General features: G+C 37.3%; 2 protein-coding genes and 1 long non-coding RNA gene across 3 annotated transcripts; all 3 read left to right on the forward strand.

Moving 5' to 3' along the window:
- The first annotated feature begins 9,103 nt into the window (after positions 1–9,103).
- On the forward strand, positions 9,104–9,829 carry LOC149685935 (kinesin-like protein KIF20A). Its single transcript, XM_089871077.1, has 3 exons — positions 9,104–9,235; positions 9,352–9,577; positions 9,627–9,829. The coding sequence occupies exons 1-3, from the start codon at positions 9,104–9,106 to the stop codon at positions 9,827–9,829; spliced, it is 561 nt and encodes a 186-aa protein (XP_089727203.1).
- A 7,835-nt stretch (positions 9,830–17,664) lies between these two features.
- Positions 17,665–18,512, forward strand: LOC149685936 (uncharacterized). Its single transcript, XR_016384107.1, has 4 exons — positions 17,665–17,727; positions 17,807–17,944; positions 18,020–18,181; positions 18,254–18,512. It is a non-coding gene; the product is annotated as an uncharacterized LOC149685936 (long non-coding RNA).
- Positions 18,513–18,930: 418 nt separating this feature from the next.
- Positions 18,931–20,901, forward strand: LOC149685937 (E3 SUMO-protein ligase ZBED1-like). The gene is made up of 2 exons (XM_089871078.1): positions 18,931–19,225; positions 19,565–20,901. Exons 1-2 carry the CDS (start codon positions 18,931–18,933, stop codon positions 20,899–20,901), a joined length of 1,632 nt encoding a protein of 543 aa, XP_089727204.1.
- The last annotated feature ends 397 nt before the right edge of the window (positions 20,902–21,298 follow it).

The following is a 21,298-nucleotide window of genomic DNA, read 5'->3' on the forward strand; positions in this document are numbered from 1 at the left end:
AATTCATTTTCTTCGTGCATTAATCATGGCGTTTTATCTATGACACATGAAACACTTACTGAACGAAACAAATTAAAGTTTGTTCTTGTTTTTGGGACCACCTTTGTGGGCCATTAACGCCGAAACGTGGCTCTGCATTGTAATTGTTCTCTGGGCGAGTTTACTCTGTTGGAAACAAACAACACGCCCCTTAATTGGAGATGGGTTTTTCAAATACATTCGAGATGTCCTTTTAGGTTTTCTCAAGGTCATACCTAACGTACAAGAGTGTTGTCCGTGATGATGAAGATTTGCGTAGCTTTTTACGGTTTGAGATAACAGGAACAAGCCAGGGATCTTCCAACATGTCCAAGTATCATTCGAAAGACTGCCTCGTTTTTGTAATGCCGCCCGTGGACATTTGGACTAATTCCTGAAAATAACGTTGTTTACGCTGTGCTAATAAAAGTCCCTTCAATCAGAACCATTTTACTTGGTGCTGGGAAGATCTTGAAACATCATGTCACTTGGGATTAATTTTACATTACCACCGTAGGCATACTTCTACTCATTTATACGCTTCTGATTAGTAAAGGTAGAAATCAATTGTTCGATTAAAGGCTATTGAAATTGTCTAGTAATTTTAAACAAGCTGGTTAGTCGGTCTTAAGTGTTACTCCTCATTTTTGGTTATTTCCTTGTTTTAGGGGCGAATGTTTGGAAGGCCATATCTCCGTAACAAAATGTTGTACACCCCATGTTCTTTGGTACTTTCCGCTCAGTTTGGTCCCATAAACACGCCCCTTAATTTGTGATGGACTTTTCAGAAACACCCTGTATACGTTAAATAACTATTCACCGACCTACCTATACACGTTAAATAACTATTCACCTACCTACCTATACACGTTAAATATCTATTGACTAGTTACCTAAACACGTTAGGAACCTATACGTGAGTAAAACTAAATACATTTAAAAACTATACACCAAGAGAAATAAATGTTGCAAACCTAAACATGATACATCTAAACATGTGTAGTGGCTAAATACTACGGGCCATAAGCATATTTAAAAACTCTACATTTAACCGTAAACACGTTTGCATTTTGATGTTTAGGAAAACGTTTAGATACGAAACATTGTTTTTCTGTGTACTGATTAATCGGATAATTTCGATTGTGAAATTGACAATTTTGAAACTGGTGATTTAAATTATTTGAACCAGCTGGAGTACTACCACTTACAATGTAGCTATGGGCACCGGGGTGCTGAGAAATTTGGGAGGGTGTTTGACCGCTCAATATTGGTGGCGCACTTGGGACCACTAAAGGTAAACTATTCGTAACCTGCGGTACTGTATTGGTTAAAGAAGCCGTTACGGGTAAACTTAGCCCGATGTTAGACGGATTCGAAGCTATTTTACTTTGCTTATTTAATGTAAAATTTTGAGGGGTACTAGCTAAACCTCCTGTGGTCGAGGGTGGCGTGTGTAAAGTTAGGGCTGCTAACAATTGCGTTTAAGATTGAGTTTGGGCCAAGGTAAAGCTAGACAACATTTGTTGTATCTGGGTAATATCGGCGGAATTTGGCGTACTCGGTGTTACGCCAGAGCTCATTGTCGTGACTATTGTGTTGCTAACCGCGGAATTCGCGACCACCAACGGCTGTGAGGAGACCGGAGAAGATACTGACGACATGGGTTCAGAATTTTTGATATCCAAATCTCTGTGGTGAAACGAGTCAGTATCTTCGTCGGAATTATGACCGTCCGCATTCAATAAAGGATCGGGAATAGGGCGATTTCGCGTGTTATATTAGCGAATAAGAGCGTTGTTTGACTTAGCCATAAACGAAAAAGTTAACAAAATATACAAAACGAAAAAGTTAACAAAATATACAAAAACAAAGTCTCGAAAGGCGAAATACAAGAAATAATAATAAAAAAATTGGGAACCAAAATTGAACGCAATACCGCAAGGCTGAGCCGAAAAACAGGATGGTAATTGTTTGGACCTATCGGGTGAGAACATTGGAGCATCAAAAACATACCGCGGTGTCACGTGTCGAACGTAAAAGCGACCTTCACCAATATAAACACCATGACCTGCTCAAGCTGGCAATCTTTAAAAACTCAACTTTGAGGTATTTCCGGTCCGTTTTGATATACAGAGTCTTCAGTGTAGCAGCTAAGTAGTAGAATTACAGTAGTTAGTCTCGTTTCCTAGCAAAATGCCAACCTACTCTAACCAGGACAAATTGGACAGGATGTTTATTTTGGGTGAAGGTAGCAGTAACGTTCAACTAAAGGCAGTGCTTTATCCCGAACAGTTTTCACACCGACAACATCCGGTGCGAAGCACCTTTTCCGACATTGGCGAGCACCTTAGTTATTTCGGTAGTGCAAGATCGTGAACGTAGAAGAGACTGTTAGTTTGTAATGAGGATAGAGATTTTGACATCGTAGCACGTTTTGAAGCCAATTCATGCTAATAGTAGAGCGGTGGAACAAGAAGTTGCAGTAAGCCATTCTACTGTTTGTGCCAGTTTACAAGGGCATTATCATATCCCCCTGCATCAAGCCTTAACGGGCGAGGATTTCATAAGACAGCAATACCATTAGTCTTACCATGCGTCATGAGTTTACTGCTTGCAAATGTATTGCAAGACATGGACAGTCGTCTGGAAGAGTGCCTCAACCACAATGGTAGACACTTCGAATATTTACGTTGAGGTGTTAACCAAACAGTTTAGTTGTTGTAATTTGAGGCCCAAGTTCTAAGAGTAATCGTAGGACTGTGCTTTAAAATATTTTGATGCACACAGGCATATTCTCCAGTATTCGTTTTGTACCTTGTCACTCGTTGTCACTAGCATACAATAAAACATGAATTCTAACCATTTATTTACACCCTGTATAGTTAAGTATGACAGCACCCGTTGGCAGTATTGGGGGTTGTACATAAAGGAAGCTGTTGGTCTGATCTCTACAACACTGTACATGTATAGAGTGTACGAAACAAATAAACATTTTTATTCTATATTTCAAATATTGTAATTTTTAAACTTCTTTCATAAATAAAGTACAATTTATATGCTTATCGAAATCTATGTTTTTTATATAAGTTAAATGTAATTAAAGTACTTCTTTCAACCCGAAATGTATGACGGTAAAGCAAACATTATTACTCAAAATTTAATTACATTAAGACTGAAGTAACAGATATTATAAAAAAAAGTCTTGGTTAGGACCAAGGACGACAAAAAAAAAACGATATGTGTGAGATTTATCAATTGGCGAAGGTTCAGATATTGCAATTTTTTTAGTTTTTTTATCCATTTAATCCTTAATCAATATTAAATTCAATCAACTGATTCTACTGTTAATCGATCCATTCCCTCTAAATTAATTGAAAAAATTACACATCTACGCTTTTTCAAGAACAATTACATTTTCCGAAATTATTTTATCATGAATTTAATTATTTTGAAGGGATTTCATGTAGGAAGGACATAGTTTTTATTGTTGCTGGCTTGACAAATTTTCAAGCTTGCACCAAAAAAAAATTTAAATCGGTAAGTTGCTAAGAAGACTGATGTTCAAAAAAATATGATAATTTAAATTTATTTATTCAGACTAGTTAATAAACGAATGCCGTCTACTTAAGACAAAGCAACATCGTTTAACCTGTGTGGTTTCTTTTAGTAGGTACAGTCCCGGAGAAACGTTTCTGGATATTCTCATTTGGCTGCCATTTAGTTCCTATTTGAGCTAGAGTAACAAATTTATATCCGTATTAAATATTACGATCAGACAGGGCCGTCGAGAGACTTCGCGGGCCCCGGGAAAGGTTATGGATCGGGCCACTAGAAAAATTCTCCAACTCATGGGAGGGAAACTATCTGGGTGCACAGCAGTGGGTCCGCGAAATTAAGCATTCCGTGCACTCGCCGAAAGCACTACAAACACACTTTTCCATTAACTAAAAGTTCTTAATAGGTTTACCTCTATCGCCAAATTTCAAGTATCTACCTAATATAGTTTAGGAAATACCTTAAGTCAAATCTTTCTTATTTCACTCACTGGCCGATCATAAAAATTTTAACGTACTTCTAGACGTGGTAGAGACCTAAAATTTGTGATTTATTAAGCATTTAAATTATAAAGTAAGGGAAAGAAGTGATTTACGACAAGAAGGCATAAAATAGCGTCCGGTGCTCGAATGGTAGTCGAACATGCCCCCTCATGAGTGGGGGGAATTGGAAACGGAGGCAAGACTTAATATTTTCGTTAAGCCTTGGTTTGGTTTTTCGAACTCAGGAAATAATAATAATAATCTAAGCTTGGTCTATGAAGGGATTCCACACTAAGCCTGTGGCGTGTTTACAGGTGGGTCCCTTTACAATGCATAGAGGGGTGGTGGCTAGCCCCTATGCCACAGCTAACCTACAGCGCCCTATACTAACTATTACCGTTAACCCCTACAAGTTTTGATGGAAAGGAGAAACCGGGTTGGACCGCGGAGGAAAACTCCTTTAACAAGCGGTGAGAACTTGCAAACTCTACGCAGAAGGATTTGTTCCCATATTTTTCACCCGGTGCCACAGTCCGGGATCGAACCCGGGATCCTCTTGCTGCGAGGCAAAAGCACTAACCGCTACGCCACTCCATAAGAAATTACACGTGATTCTATTTAGAAATAATTATAGAACGAACGATTTTCACATAGAGACACATTCAAAATCCTTGAACCAACTATTTAATGGCAGTTAAAACAATTGTCGTACCATTTCAGCACAACCTCCATTTTCTGTTTACTTTGCTGGAAGTTATTCTTTTCTCTAGTCGGAAACTCGGGATACGTCAATCGTGTCTGTATGACCTATTCCCACGGGATCCGATGGGAAAGCGCAGAGCAATGACGGACATGAAAGGGGTGGGGCATACTTGTTCAATGACACCGGCGTAAGAGTAGTAGCGTAAAAAATTGCGACGTATGCCTTCTTATGGTAAATCAGTTCTTGGTATGAAAAAATTTGAAAATTTTGAAATTTCTTAAAATGCATCTTTGTTCTCACTTTAAAAGCTACGTATAACAAGTTGGGAAACCGAATTAAAGCTCTCTGAGTTGAGACGAAATTAAGAAGTTTTTCTTAAATAATAATAAAAAAGAAGTGAGATCCTAACAAAAAAAATATAAATGTGCAAAAAAAATGCAAAGCTTGGTTTTGGAACTGCTACACCGCTCAGAACATTATACCGTGTAGAATTTTCAAAGCGAAGCGTGTCATATTTTTTATGTTATTGTTTTAGTACGGATAACTAGTTTAGAAGTTCATCTAACTTAAAATTATGATGCTCTTTATGTTTCTTTAATTTTAACTCACAAAATATCAATTTACAACTGAGCTACTGCAAGACACTCTCTGTACTACATGTTTGTTATTAAATTATTAGCCTACATTGCCTAAACCCATAACCATGAACATAAATCCCCCCCCTCTTGACGGCCCTGGCAAGTCCATTAATTATCTTACAGAAAATGCAGGCGAGTATAACGAGACGCTGTCTGAACTACATGTTGTGTTTTTAAAATTATTTGACTACTTTGCCTTAACCCATAACAATAAAACTACCACTCTTCATTCTCTTTTTGCCTTTGACTGTTTAAATTCTAGTTGATGATTTCATTTTATTAAGATTTATATTTATATTTTCACAAGCATTATCAGTGAGCACAAAAATATTTCTGCTCACTGCCATTATACACTAGAAGTAAAAAAGGTCCAGGTTCGGCCGGGCCCCCGAGAGGTACGGGCCCCGGGAAAATGGACCGAATTGCCCCCCTCTCTCGACGGCCCTGGTTACGTCAAACATTTAGTATAATGAAAAATAATGATAATTAAATAAATAAATGAACCGTAGGTTTTTGGTATCTTCCCATTGCACTGAATTCCATTAGACCGAATCCCGCCAATGTTTTTAATAAATTTAGCCCAACGGCGGGTTTGTATTTACAATTCAAATGACTCTTCTGGTCGAAAACAGCGACCCCAAAATGTTATGTAGTTTAATTTCTATTAGTGTCGTTTTTTATTGAAAGCGTTTTAAATACATTTTTACTGACTTGGAAACGCCACTATTTGGTTAAGCTAGGTTAGTTGTAATACTTGACAATGTTACGCCTTTTCCAAAATATTAATCTTTATCTTCATTGACTTCTCAAATAATATGCCTTTTCCAAAAAAATACTGTAAGATTAGGTTTGGTTAGGAGGACGTCTCTTCCTCTTTGGAGCGGTTATACACTTCAATTATATTAAAACGGCTTAAAGTATTTTCATGATGAATATAAGATAAAACGCCACTATATGGTTAAGTTAGATTAGTAATATTTTATAAATCATTGACAATGTTACGCCTTTTCCAAAATATTGATGTTTATCTTCATGGACTTCTCCAAAAAAATACTGTTAATTTAGGTTTGGTTAGGAGGACATCTTTTCCTCTTTGGAGCGGTTATACACTTCAATTATATTAAAACGTCTGGCTTAAAGTATTTTCATGATGAATATAACATAATAAAATAAATAAAAATTTGCAATTGGTTTTATTATGTCAAATTTTGCTGATTTATTACTATTTTGTTCTTACAATCCTTAGTTTTAAAATAATTATTTAGAAAACGTTTGGATCTAGTGTTAATTTTACATAGGCCTTAAATTGTTTTAAGTTAATTTCTTCAGTTAAAATCTTTATTTATTTATTTATTTAAATTACATCGGAAAAAACCCGAAGTGCGAACCATGACCGTTTTCACGTTAACCCATTTCGGGTTATGCTTTTGAAAAACTTGGAACATCTTTGTTACAGAGTCTTTAGTTTCCAGTTTAACTAAGCAAAACACCACGATTTCACTAACGTTGTTTCCATCCACAACCATAATGATGCAAAGCGGCATTTTACAACTGTTTAGGTTGTATGTTGCGTCACAAAGCAAGTGTTCCGGATACAAATCCATTTGCTCTTTCATTCTTCCCGTCTGCCAAAAAACCAAATCCTGCTCATTCGATTCTTCATTGATCTGAATTTCGACACTCTAAAAAGATTGAAAGGGCGAATCTTTAAAACCAATCGACAGAAATTTACCACATAAAGTAAAAATAGGATCGACGCTTGACCTTCATTATAATTTCAAATCGTGGGGTAAACGGATAGATTATCTTTGCTTGAAATTTACAATACTATACGGTTTCATTCGATTCAGTTAGGTAAGGGATCATTTGACGGAATCGCAAATATACATAGGTGACAAGGTCCTTGCAAGAATGTTGAAACAATAAAAAACCTCACTATTTTTCATTGTAGAAAAATATCGTAATGGATATTTTGAAATCACCCACTAGAAGGAAAAGCTTGGCAATAACTTTCAGCTACTTAAAGCATATCGCCAAGAGATATCATGTTCAAAGTGTGGGGTAATTACAGGCGATCTACGCAAAATTTGGGTTTTTGGACTAACTTTAAAACTGGATAATAGCGAATCTTCATATTTGGGACTTTAGAACAATTATTGATGAAGCTCCGAAGTTCATCTAGACGAATTAAATTGCGATTAGGCGTAGGAGTCAAAGAAGGTACTGTTATGCTAGGACCACAGATGAAACGTCATAATTTCCCGTATAGCGACATTTGATGAGGCGCTGCCAAACGCTTAGTAGAAACTAATTAGGGGGAGATATAATAGCTCTTCCTGTAGCAGCTAACTTCAATTAAAGAACCATAGCCATTACGTTAATTAAGAAATAATTATTATTTTTTTTTGAAAAACACGGTTTTAGGTGCTACGAAACCATAATTTGGATCTGGGATTTATGGCAACATGGCTATTCCTAGTTTATTTGTATCATCTGCCTGATCAAACGAATTGCGTAGCATGGGTTTCATGGGAATTCAACTCGGGCGGACCCTTTATTTCTTAACCGATAATCTAAGTAAACATGATTGGCTGATTCATTTTGATTGGTTTTGAGATACAACAAGTAGAAACAGAAAACACAACAAAAATTTTAAACCTTTTCCAATGAAATAATTCATGCAGTATTTTTAGATTTTGATGATAATCAATCATTAATAGACAGGCAGTGACTAGGTTATAGGATTTTCATAGGTCTTTGCATAAAGTTTGAATTAAACCCTTACCATGCCAAGGTATATGATTAACACTATACATAGATAGATTTTAAAATGGTGTTATTATCTATCTCGAAATTTTATTCTTGTATTCATCATTTTCATCTTCTTGGCTTCACAACAAACTAGATTTTCGTTTCGAAATAACCGTATGTGAATATTTATTAGTAAAATCAGGAATCATCTGTTTCTTACGACAGACGGCTAAGCAGGCGACACTAGTTTGAAGCGCTTTTTCCTCTTTCCTTTTCCAAGTTTGTGGGGGTCAAGTCACCTCCGGCTGACACGGGGCAGTCGGCACCTATAGGGTAGGATCGCCGACATGTGTCGTATTCCCTGAAATTTGCCGCCCAGAAGCTTGGCTTACAGGAGTGCGCCGCACTCCCGGCCAACTTGAACTTAGTTTTATAATATAAAAACTATTTTCCTCTCGATATAAATTCTTTCTAATTTGACAAAGACTTATTTATAAAAAAAACCACATCTCCTCGTTTCATCTGAGTTCCACTCCAGCACCTTAGAGTATATTTTATCTATGCCCTATTCTCATTGGTTAACATATTCGTGTGGCTCGTGCCTCCAGAGAGAATTTAGAAGTGGAGTGGAAGGCCCCCCCTTTGACTCTATTAAACGTGATGAAGCCCAAACAAGATGTCGCGTTGAGCTTTTTGGGGTAGGCGAGTTTCCGGTCACATGTTCTAAAATCTCTCTGTTACAAACGCATCATACCGGAAATCGACCTGCCTAGATAACGTTTAGCAGACGACGTTGCGCTACATTCCAAACCACCCCTTCCGCTCCCCTTCTAAATTCTCTTTGGTGCCTCCAGATTTTGAACTATAAAAAGACGTTGTGGACGGTTTGTATTCACAGTGTGGTTGGGATTCGTTTTTATTGTTATTAGTCATAAATTTTAAAATTTTTAATTACGATGGCTGCTGCGGACACGATAACAATTCGCAAGAAATTAACCACAAAGTCCCAATTACAACACAAAATTATGGATACCTTTTTACGGATACGACCGTTAACTGCCAATGAAAAACCTGCTGACAGTAATGAGGTATGTAAAGATTAAAGTTAGCGAAAAAGCAAAAAGCTGCGGTTATGGCAGTAAAAACTTATAATCATTAGCCATATTGTTTAATGTGTTAATACAAGCCTCTATTTTCATTCCAGACGTGCATGGAGGTGCTGTCAAACAAAGACGTGATTCTAAAAGCCCCCGTCTCTTCAGCGACCTTCAAAAACAATTCTCGGGACTCTGACCGCCGCAACATAAAATTTACGTTCACAAAGATTTTTGGCCCTGATACGTGCCAGCAAGATTTCTTCTTGGAAGTTGTTGATGGTACCGTTCAAGAATTCGTCAATGTCAAAAACCAGGAATGGCAAAAACTGCCTGGTTTTTCCCTATGGAGCCACAAATTCGGGGAAAACCCACACCCTCCAAGGCTCTCCTCAAAATCCAGGTGTTATACCTAATGCCTTGGAGGTTATTTTCCACGTCCTAAAAGATCACCAGATGAAATTCCCAAGATATCAACCTGTTTCTTCCGCTATGATTGAAGAATTGACTCCCGAAGATCAAAGAGCCCAGAGAGTGATCAAAGAGACTCTTATGGCTGGAATTCCTGAATTTTTAATTAATTTTTAAATTTCTAATTAATTTTTAATTAATTTTTAAATTTCTAATTAATTTTTAATTAATTTTTAAATTTTTAATTAATTAGGGTGATGATATTAGCTCTGATAATGCAATAATTTTTAACTGTTTTTATAAAACTTTTAATTTAATTTTTAAGACTGTTTTTAAAAAACTTTTTATTTAATTTTTAACACTGTTTTTAAAAAACTTTTAATTTAATTTTTAACACTGTTTTTAAAAAACTTTTAATTTAATTTTTAACACTGTTTTTAAAAAACTTTTAATTTAATTTTTAACACTGTTTTTAAAAAACTTTTAATTTCATTTTAATTTTAATTCAATTAATTGTTTGAGGCTAATCAGTAACGAAATAGTAGTCAGTGAAATGTAATTTAACAATTTTATATAGGCCTAATAAACAAAGAATTTTAAATAATTCTATTTATTTTCAAATTGGCTTATGTTGCATGGATTAACTAAGGCTAGGGATTGTTCACTAACCGTGTTTCCCATGTATTTTTATCGCCAACTTCATGTTCCGAATTATTCCTTGATTCTCCTCTTCATTCCCCCAATTTATTGGACCAAAACTGATATTTGGTCCAATTTTCTTGTAACTTCCGGTTAGGGATAGTAGCCCTTGAGTTCAGAACATTTATTCTTTTAGAGTTCTATTTGGATATCGGGTTTTCGCGCGACCATCGTTTTTGAAATTATGGGACGGACGGATAACTTTATCTACTTCACTTAAAAAATACATATTTGTTACTATGGGCTATGGCGTCTGCTATAACTTCGTAATATAGATAGTAAATGTTTAGAAAGCGCTTATGATAATGAAAGTAAATTGCTAGATTCTAGTAAAAACAGAGAAGGAACCGCATTAACCGATAGTGGTATATGTATTTTTGAGCTTTCGTGATAGTCAACTTGACAAAAATGATCACCGCAAATGTCTTTTTTTGGAGTCCATTCAATTCCATTAATGGCCTGAGAGTCCAGATTCCAGAATGAGTAGCAGACGACGCGTTCTTCAATAGTTGTTGTGCTAACGTAACAAAGTAAATAATCGACGTATCCCTCCGCGTATGTGCCGAATGTCATTCATTGTTCAATCTACTTCCCCCATGCACACGTGAAATAATTACGTACGTTAACCAAATCCGCCATTTCTTGTTCAAAGTAAATATCGATTTTTTTTAATCGATCTTAGGTTTATCTGTCAAGTTTTTAAACATTTGTACATTTACTCCCACCATGGTCAACAAATTAAATTTATATGATTCAGCTACTGTATCCAATCAATATATCAGAAACAAATTTACTTCCTATTGGCATAACAGCCTTAACAACTGAAAGGAAAAGAGCGGGTAAAGGGAAAATATTACACAAAAAATAGCTGATCTTTTATAACAAAATAATTAGAATTTAATTAGTCTTAAAAATAATCAAGTACTACTGCGCCATCCGCCATTGGTTTAGTGCAGGCGTCTGCTAATTCGAACCTACCTTACGCTTACAGGATTGGTTGAATTGTCACTGGTTGAGAGGGGTAAGGACTAAGAGGTTCGTACACACACAGACAAAAACATAGACTGCTTTTTTACTCTTTCCGTATTAATTTTGAGTTGAGAAACAAGATTATCTTAAATATTAAAATAAATATAATTAATATTAAATATTTTCTTCGTTTGTTGTTCGCCTTATTGAGCGTTACATCGTTTTGATAAAGAACAATTAAACATTCTTCAGAGACTTGACTAATATTGGCGTTTGAAATGAAGCATACGCCGGTTGCTTTGCCTTACTCAAATAGGTAGTATATAAGGGTGTCGAACTACAGTTAAAAGCAAGAACAACCGCAATTGCGAAAACCTTTGGTGGACAATCCACCATAGGGAGGCTAGACGTTTCTCGTAACCCTGGCTGATCGCCGCGAATGTCTTAAACCAAACGATGACAATGGAGTTAGAAGCCAATGAGATAGATTGGTGTCTATGTGGAATAGACGGAAGAGCAGTAGATGGTGGTGTTTAGAAGCCAGTATGTACAGACTGGTGTCCAAGTGTAATGGACGAAGACCAGAAGGTGGTGGTGATTAGAAGCCAGTATGTACAGACTGGTGTCCAAGTGTAATGGACGAAGACCAGAAGGTGGTGGTGATTAGAAGCCAGTATGTACAGACTGGTGTCCGTGTGTGATGGTCGAAGACCAGAAGATGGTGGTGATTAGATGCCAGTATGTACAGACTGGTGTCCATGTGGAATGGACAAAGACTAAAAGATGGTGGTGATTAGAAGCCAGTAAGTACAGACTGGTGTCCGTGTGGAATGGACGAAGATCAAAAGATGGTGGTGATTAGAAGCCAGTAAGTACAGACTGGTGTCCGTGTGGAATGGACAAAGACCAGAAGATGGTGGTGTGAGAACTCAAGTAGAGGAGCCATTTCCGTGACTGTGAAAGCAGTTCGGAAATGGCGAACACGTTTGCTCCGATTTGGAAACTGCGAACGCGGTCACGTGGGTGTAACAACAGACACACACACACAGACACACACGATCGTTACAGAACCTCTCCGTGACATACGTCACTCGGAGAGGTAAAAAGAGACACTCTTTCTGTCATCTCAGGTTGTGTCACTGCACGATGTGATGGTATTACCTGTCGTAGCCTGTATTCTCTGTGAATCATCAGCTGTTCGATGTGTCCAAGGACAGGTTGGCTCTTCTAGCCATCTGGCAATTACCAGCCCTTGAGAACATTATTCTCTCCGTGTCAGCTGTTGCCACTGGTATAGCCAAATATTTTCTTGCCATCTCTGCTAGCGTTGGGTATTTTTTGATGTTACTTTTCCAAAATTCCAAAATTTCCCATCTGTCTGGGATTTCAGGACCGTGTGGGCTTGGATGCTTCAACAGTTTTTCATCCAGATTGGTTTCCAGTTCTTGTTGCGGCACCTGTTCTCCCGCGTCCTGCATTTTATTCAGGAACCTTAGTGGTCCTGACTGTTTCCTCTTTGTTTTTGCCGGTTTATCAACAGGAATGGTCGTCGTAACTGACAAATTGAAAAACCTCCTTAAAAACGTCTTTGGCGTCTTCTTTTGTGGGCGTTTTGAACCGGCCGTACAAATTAGCCCATGCAGGGGCACTGTTCTAAAAAAAATTTATTTGGTATTTTTATTTAAAAGCTTAGATATACATTAAATTTGAGGTTTATGAAATTTCGAAATCCTGAATGTGCTATTTTCACGACAGTCTGCCAATTCCTTTAATTATAACTATGTAAACTTGTAATTTGTAGGTATATGATTAATTATATATATTTACCTCCAAAAATTGATGACTTTTGTCTTGGATCCAGTATTGTTGCGATTATGAAGTCTGGATCATTTAATGTTGGTGAAAACCTATCCTCCATTTGGGTTAACAATTCGGCTTTCATAACTCCAAAATTTTCGCAGTCAAATTGATAAATAGAATCAAAAGTTTCCATTAATTCGCCAATGATTTCTGGCGAAAGGATTGCCTCGGCTTGTAGCCGATCTGTTGCTTCTTTCAGCGGTTCCAGGAGTCCGATTAATTCTTTGGCCTCTTCTATCATGCCGTGTTCTAATGTTGGGAAACTTTCACCCAATACTTTTCTTTTTTCGCTTTGCGAAGTGTTTTGTTAACGGCGTCGATCATTTCAGCCTAAGTATTATTAATCAATTGCATTATGGCCTTAGAGGGAGTATAAACAAAGAATTTCAGAAAATTGTGTACCACACGAACCAAAGCGAAACTAGCGCCAGGTTAAGAAAACGTTTCATGGTGGCTCATGCAGATAATAAATGTTTACACACTCCTTTGGTTTTAAGCACGAGATTCGGTTCGTCACTTTGCTATGCTGCGCATTGATGTTGCTCTGGCTGTAGCCACGTCTGAACACTAGCAATGTACAGTCTACGAGCCGAAATTCGTGTTAAAGGGTCTAGCCGGAGCTGTTGGAAAGAAGTCCGCCGTTAGTTTCGGGGAAAAACAAACAGCTCTTTAGCCTTAAGGAATGACGGGTGGGTAGCAATGTGCTAACCAACAGTTTGACACCCCTCCTCACCCCAACAGCTCAGGCCAGTCCTTTTAAGGTCGTGATGACAACTGTTGCCCAGTTAACAGCAACGCTATAAAATCTTACCTCGCAAATTCGCTCTGTTGCAAAGAAGAAAGCGTTCCAACGAACACCACCAATGGGAATTGTCTTCCCCTTTCGAATTTCTTTTTAATTCCATCGTCCATGTAGACGACTTTCGGAAAAAAACTAAAAATTTCATTGAGCTTTCCCGAAAAAGCTAGGGCGGCTTCATCGCTTTTTATACCGGCATTCACTACAAGTTGGAGCGTATGGCTTACCCAACCCTTTTTCTTCCAACTAGGAATCCAAAGGGATATCTTCCCGAAAAGTAGAAGGGACCGACGGTGACAGGCACAAATCATCCACCATCTCAGAGCTACACGATGATTCTGCTTCACTATTTTTTTTTGATCCATCATCGATTTGATCAACATCAACTTCCTTCTCTTTAGCTTGAGAATCTCTTGGCTCTCTCTCTTCGACAATTTCGTCACCAAATAGGGTGGTCAAACCACTCCAATCTGTGAAAATAGTTAATTTTTATTTCTAAAAAAATAATTTATACTTTTACAACGATACGTATTTCTGTCAAGGTCTGAAAGGTGGACCGAATCGGAGTCGTTCGAATTTCGGGCAGCTTCTTCCAATTCTTGACCCTCGTTGACTTCACTCTACAAAGCGTAAATGGCGCATGTTTGAAAGCTATTCATCTTCGAATAAGTCAGTCATGCTAAATACCTTGATCATATTTGACTCATTATCAGCGCAAACTGTCATAACCAATAAAATGATTTGTAACTTATTTTATAAGTGCTATATTTCATAAAAATATTTTATGGTTCAAAATGTTTTACTCACTTAGCCAATTTCAAGGTCGGCTTCTCTCAAAATCTGCTTTAAGCTGGATAAAATGTTGGCACAAGTATGTTTTCCCTCCAAACCTCTTAAAACCAATAGTTATATTTCAGAAAGTCCATGGTTCGTCAATAAAACGGAACTCTATTCCCCAGTACTTCGCCGGCAAAGTATAAAAAACACTTTGGATTTTCTCTTTTATCTTCGCTACATACCCTTCCAAGTCTCTTGTAATGGTCCTTCTTGACTGAACCTGAAGTGCATAGAATGGCATCATTCTCCTGAATGTCCACCCTTTTAGGGCTGTTCGATACTACTCGATGCCAACTTGGTATCGAGTACTTCAATCTTTCGATACCGGTATCGAGTACCGTTTCTGAGATCCGATACAGGTATCGAGTATTTTAAAAAAATCCGAAGCATCGAGTACTTTTTTCCCTATCTTCCCCCCCCCCCCTGCGATCTAAGGAAGGTTTCATTTTTATAACTTGTGGCCAATCATTTGCTATATATTTTATCACGTGAATGTTTCCCTCATCGACATAGTCCCAAGAGGGTCCATCGTCCGTTCCTAGAGTTGACTCTTGACTGACGTCACTCGTTCTTGTCTTGGCTTGTTCAACATGCGGCACCCGCGTGTTGCATGACGTCACTGTCATCCGATGCGCAATTTGCGAAGTGATTGGCCACCGTGGCCACGGCGCATGCGCTCAGGGGCGGGCCTCCCCTAATTTCTCGCTGATCCGGGTGAGGGTGACGGACTACCGACTCGGTCAGTCTGCAGGTATACGCCGTAAATTGCCGCCATTAATTATCTGCGATGTTTGCGATGACTCGATGAGGTTCTTCACTTCTTCTTCTTTCAACTTCTTTGTTTAAATTGTCTGTCGCTGTTGTAAGTTTAAACTCCCAAGTGCCAACCCCTAATCGGAATTAATCTTAATAATTTAACAATGTTAAACGAGTATAACTAATAATAAGTGACGCGGAAAACCACATAGCTATGGCGGCTAGCTATTATTTTTTAAAACTTTAAGCCTTTGCGCTTAGCGGGAAAGCGCGACGTCGCGCGGCGGCGTGAGAACGACTTAACGAAATCAAGCAATAGTAAGCTAAGCTATGGCGGCTACTCATTTTTAGCCACATCGTAGTATACGATGAGGCTCTTAGTTTGACCCGAGCCGTAGTAGTAGTAGTAGTAGTACATGTGGCCGGAGTTTTCGCTTTCGTTATCGTTATTTTTTGGCTTAAAAGGAACTCCACATTACCACAACCCACCCATAGGGGTAACTGGGCTCGGTTAGAGATTTAATTTTAATTAAAAATTTTTTCGGATCGCAGCCGGGAATCGAACCCGGGTCGTTGGCGTGGTAAGCAAAGATTCTACCATTGAGCCATAGAGACTTGATAGAAACCCCGAGTTTTTTATTATTTATTTTTATCTCTAAAATGTCGGGGTGATGTGGGGTGGGGTACCTCTTAATCTGTGGGGTCGGATACTTATGAATTTGTATGTTTGGGGTTTTTATATTTATTTTCTTTTTATTTATGTGCTAATTAAATAGATAACGATTTTCCCCGTTTAGATAGAGCTAACAAAGTGTTAAATGAGCGTAATGCGTTTGATCATTTTAGCATTGCTAAAGGTAATTCGAGGGGATAATCACTAAAATGGGTAATCACTATAATGAACTTGTATCTTTGGGGTCGGATACTTCTGAACCTGTATCTTTGGGGTCGGGTACTTCTGAACTTGTATCTTTGGGGTCGGGTACTTCTGAACTTGTATCTTTGGGGTCGGATACTTCTGAACTTGTATCTTTGGGGTCGGATACTTCTGAACTTGTATCTTTGGGGTCGGATACTTCTGAACTTGTATCTTTGGGGTCGGGTACTTCTGAACTTGAATCTTTGGGGTCGGATACTTCTGAACTTGAATCTTTGGGGTCGGATACTTCTGAACTTGAATCTTTGGGGTCGGATACTTCTGAACTTGAATCTTTGGGGTCGGATACTTCTGAACTTGAATCTTTGGGGTCGGATACTTCTGAACTTGAATCTTTGGGGTCGGATACTTCTGAACTTGAATCTTTGGGGTCGGATACTTCTGAACTTGAATCTTTGGGGTCGGATACTTTTGAACTTATATCTTTGGGGTCGGATACTTCTGAACTTGTATCTTTGGGGTCGGATACTTCTGAACTTGTATCTTTGGGGTCGGATACTTCTGAACTTGTATCTTTGGGGTCGGATACTTCTGAACTTGTATCTTTGGGGTCGGATACTTCTGAACTTGTATCTTTGGGGTCGGATACTTCTGAACTTGTATCTTTGGGGTCGGATACTTCTGAACTTGTATCTTTGGGGTCGGATACTTCTGAACTTGTATCTTTGGGGTCGGATACTTCTGAACTTGTATCTTTGGGGTCGGATACTTCTGAACTTGTATCTTTGGGGTATGGGTTTAGATAGAGCTAACATAGTGTTAAATGAGCGTTACGCGTTTGATCATTTTAGCATTGCTAAAGGTAATTCGAGGGGATAATCACTATAACTAAACTTTCGCTTTCAAACGTTTCTGGGCATAAATATCTGTTCTTCGATTCGCCGGAATATTAGAATTACAGCGTAAGTAAGTTTATACGGTTATAATTTTATCACTGTTTAGAGTAGGGCATCGAGGGGCTATTAACTCTGATTTTATGCACGGTAAATCATTTAAGCATTGTAAAAGATAGCGCTATTCACTCATTAGGGTAAGTTATAGAGGGGTTATCCACTCATTAGGGTAGGGTATAGAGGGGCTATTCACTCGTACGATGTGGCTACTATTACGAGCCCTTGGGCCGTCTTGTTTATAAAGGATAGAGACATTCCGCGTTGGGTTTCGTCCCAGTTCTTCAATTTGTCGATTGTCAGTAACCAATCGTTGGTTTAATTAAAAGTAAGTATTGAAATACTATCTATCAAGCTTGTGAGTTAAATAATTTAATGTAATGATTTTTATTTTATTTATAATGCAGTTTAGTTACAAATTCTTAGAGCCTGACAATCCTAAGATGACATCGCTATTTTTGCATTGAATTTATGAATATACTAGTGAACTACAATTACTACTTAGTCAAGCGGAGTCAATATTCAAGGTCCTCTTTTGTGTAATGGTATGAAGTGAAATAATTGCAATATTTTGTCCTTTCTGCTGTATGTAATTAGTAACCACTATTTGTTTTCATTAGTTTAAGCATTCACATACAATGCAGTTTAGTTACAAATTTTTAGAGCCTGACAATCCTAAGATGGCATCGCTATTTTTGCATTGAATTTATGAATCTACTAGTTAACTACAATTACTACTTAGTCAAAGGGAGTCAATGTTCAAGGTCCTCTTTTGTGTAATGGTATGAAGTGAAATAATTGCAATATTTTGTCCTTACTGCTGTATATAATTAGTAACCAATATTTATTTTCAGTATTTTAGGCATTCACATACAATGCAGTTTAATTACAAATTCTTAGAGCCTGACAATCCTAGGATGCCATCGCTACTTTTGCATTATAATTACTACTTAGTCAAGCGGAGTCAATATTCAAGGCTGTCTTTTGTGTAATGGTATGAACTGAAATAATTGCAATATTTTGTCCTTTCCGCTGTATGTAATTACCACTAATTATTTTCAGTAGGCATTCACCATTTTCTTGGGTGCAGTTTGACTATCTATTATTTGAAGTCCATCCAAAATTCCACTTTTGGTCCATTTATGTTCATTTGAAGACTTCTACGTTTACATCTCTAATCCAAAGAAATATGTGATTATGAAAAGACCACTTGAAAATCTGTAAGTTCGAAACTTGGATATTGACCAGTATTGAACCTGGGAAAGCTGCAACTGCCCTTGGAAATCTAAAAGTCATCCCACACCTAAATTTTCTTAAAGAAATTCGTTATTTTGTTATTTGAGAAAGTCAATTTTGTTATTTCTAAAATTTATAGTGGAAGTTTTATAGTCCATTTTAGGTTAGATTCATTTTACACTTCTTTCATTGCAAAGACAAGAGTGATGTAGACTCTCTTCATAGTTAATAATGTGGTTGAGAAGTATTTAGTATTTTTATTGTATAACCAACCATAAATTATTGGTATACCAAAATGGCCCCCATTAAGAGAAAAAGTGCAGCATGGGATCATTTCACTAAACGAACTAAAAATATTGCGGCATGTAATTATTGTGACAAACTTATTTCGACATCTGGTAACACGAGTAATTTACTTAAACATTTACGAACTAATCATCATCTAAACGTTGAATCCAAGGCAGACCAACCTGACCTTTTAGTACCAAAAGCCCCTACTGCACTTTCAATCGAAAATGAAAACCCCACTATATTATTGGGAACCGCGACTTCAATCGAAAATGAAAACCCCACCGCGACTTCGTTACCAAGTACAAGTACATCTTCAACTGAATCAGTAGCGTAAAAAAAAACCTAGCATCCAAGTAGCTTCAGAAACTCACAACCAGCTAACTTTAACCGAAAGTTTTCATAGAGCAGCAGCATTTAATTTGGGAGGCAATAAGAATTTAGAACTCACTGATGCTATTCAGTTCATGGTTGCTCGAGACCTATTGCCCTTAGTGTGGTTGACGGAGAGGGCTTTCGTTATTTAATGAAAGTTGCAGTCCCCCGTTATAAACTCTCATGTAGGAAAACAGTAACGGCTGGTTTAGATTTAAAATACACAAAACTAGTTGAAACTCTTAAATCTGTAATTAATTCTGTAGAACATGTTTTATTAACTTCCGATACATGGTCGGAAAGTTGTTCTAACACCTCTTTTATTGGGGTTACGGTTCATTACATTTTTGAGGAAGAACATAGATCGCATAATTTGACGGTAGAGGAGTTCCCAGGTAGCCACACTTCGGAGGCCATTGCAACGAAACTATCTGAAATTTTAGCTCATTGGAACATATCAGTTATGAAAGTGGTAGGCTGTGTCACAAACAATGGAGCCAATATTGTTAGGGCCGTAAAAGACACCTTTGGCGAATTTAAACATTTACCGTGTTTTGCTCATACGTTAAATCTGGTGGCCCAAGAATCGTTATCTATCGACAAACAAAAGACTTTAGTTAAAAAAGTCAAAACCCTTGTACATTTTTTTAAATCTAGTCCTTTAGCTACTTCCCAATTAAATGATGCACAGACCAAAACAGGGAAATCTATTTTAAAACTTATTCAAGAGGTACCAACTCGTTGGAATTCTTGTTATTTAATGATTGAACGTTATATCACGCTTCACGAAAGTGTTGTTGTAGCTTTGTCTAAAAGTAGGCAAGCACCGCCAATAATTTCGGCATCCGAACTTGATGAACTACTAGAACTGAAATCTTTGATGATACCTTTATTTGAGGTAACAACAGAGATTTCTTCAGAAAAGCATACTACTCTTTCAAAATTAATTCCATTAGGTAGATGTTTAAAAATTTCCATTTCGCAACAAGACTGTAAAACGGAGTGTGGTATTTCATTAAGAGCAAAACTATTGGAACTAATTTCCAAGCGCTTTCGTTTTCTAGAGCAAAATGAACTAATTGCTTGTTCAACAATTCTTGACCCTAGATTTAAGAAAACACATTTTGAATCGCCATTGGCTTTTTCCAAAATGCTTGGAAAAATTGACAGGAAAATGAAAATTAATACTCTTGTAACTGAAACAGAACAATTAGCTGCACCTAAACCTCCGTCTACTACTGAACCTCAAAGCATTTGGGGTGTTCATGAAACTTTAATTAAAAGTTCGAAAGTTAATTTAGATCACTCTTACTCTGATGGTGAAATTGATCCATCATTGAAACAATATTTGAGCCTTCCATTAATAGAAAGAACAGAATGCCCAATTAAGTTTTGGTCTAAGTATAAACTAATATTCCCAGAGTTAGCTGCGGTAGCTTTAAATTATTTAGTAATTCCGGGTACTTCCGTACCAGCTGAACGTTTATTTTCAAGAGCTGGAAATGTTATTTCCGAAAAACGCAAAAGTTTAAGCGGCAAGCATTTGAAAAATCTAACATTTTTGAGCTCATTTAGTCGAAAGGAATGGGAGTCGTCTCAGTAAGCTTAAAGGAATTAAGCCTTATATATCATCATCCACTTGTTTAGTTAATTTATCTATTTAAGCTTTATGGAATATGGGGGCCATTTTGGTATACCCTAGGCGTAACCAGTATTCATATTTTATTTTTGAGTTTTTGGTCATATTAGTTCCTATCTATGTATAAAAGTGATACACAATCCTAAGTACGAAAAACCAGTGATAATTTTAGTCAATTAGCTAAAAAATTTAGTTTGTTAACTTAAAAACAACTATAACGTTCCTAGGCCTATCTATATTTAAAAATGAGACTCAATCCTAAGTACAAAAACCAAGTGATAATTTTCGTGAATTAACAAAAAATTGAACTTATGTTTTGTTAACTTTAATAGTAACTTAATTATCTTAATAGTTCCTATCT

This window comes from Phalangium opilio, unplaced genomic scaffold (assembly GCF_054372755.1).
Source record: "Phalangium opilio isolate 3A_F unplaced genomic scaffold, DU_Popi_V2 ptg000032l_1, whole genome shotgun sequence".
NCBI classification, from domain to species: domain Eukaryota; kingdom Metazoa; phylum Arthropoda; class Arachnida; order Opiliones; family Phalangiidae; genus Phalangium; species Phalangium opilio.

What these genes read in the sequence shown, in the direction of transcription:
- LOC149685935 (XM_089871077.1), top strand. Translation starts at nt 9,104, where the DNA reads ATGGCTGCTGCGGACACGATAACAATTCGCAAGAAATTAACCACAAAG. An exon ending in AACCTGCTGACAGTAATGAG is followed by an intron (nt 9,236 to 9,351) that starts GTATGTAAAGAT and finishes TTTTCATTCCAG; the next exon opens with ACGTGCATGGAGGTGCTGTC. An exon ending in GGAATGGCAAAAACTGCCTG is followed by an intron (nt 9,578 to 9,626) that starts GTTTTTCCCTAT and finishes ACACCCTCCAAG; the next exon opens with GCTCTCCTCAAAATCCAGGT.
- LOC149685937 (XM_089871078.1), top strand. Translation starts at nt 18,931, where the DNA reads ATGGCCCCCATTAAGAGAAAAAGTGCAGCATGGGATCATTTCACTAAA. An exon ending in CACCGCGACTTCGTTACCAA is followed by an intron (nt 19,226 to 19,564) that starts GTACAAGTACAT and finishes TTAATTCTGTAG; the next exon opens with AACATGTTTTATTAACTTCC.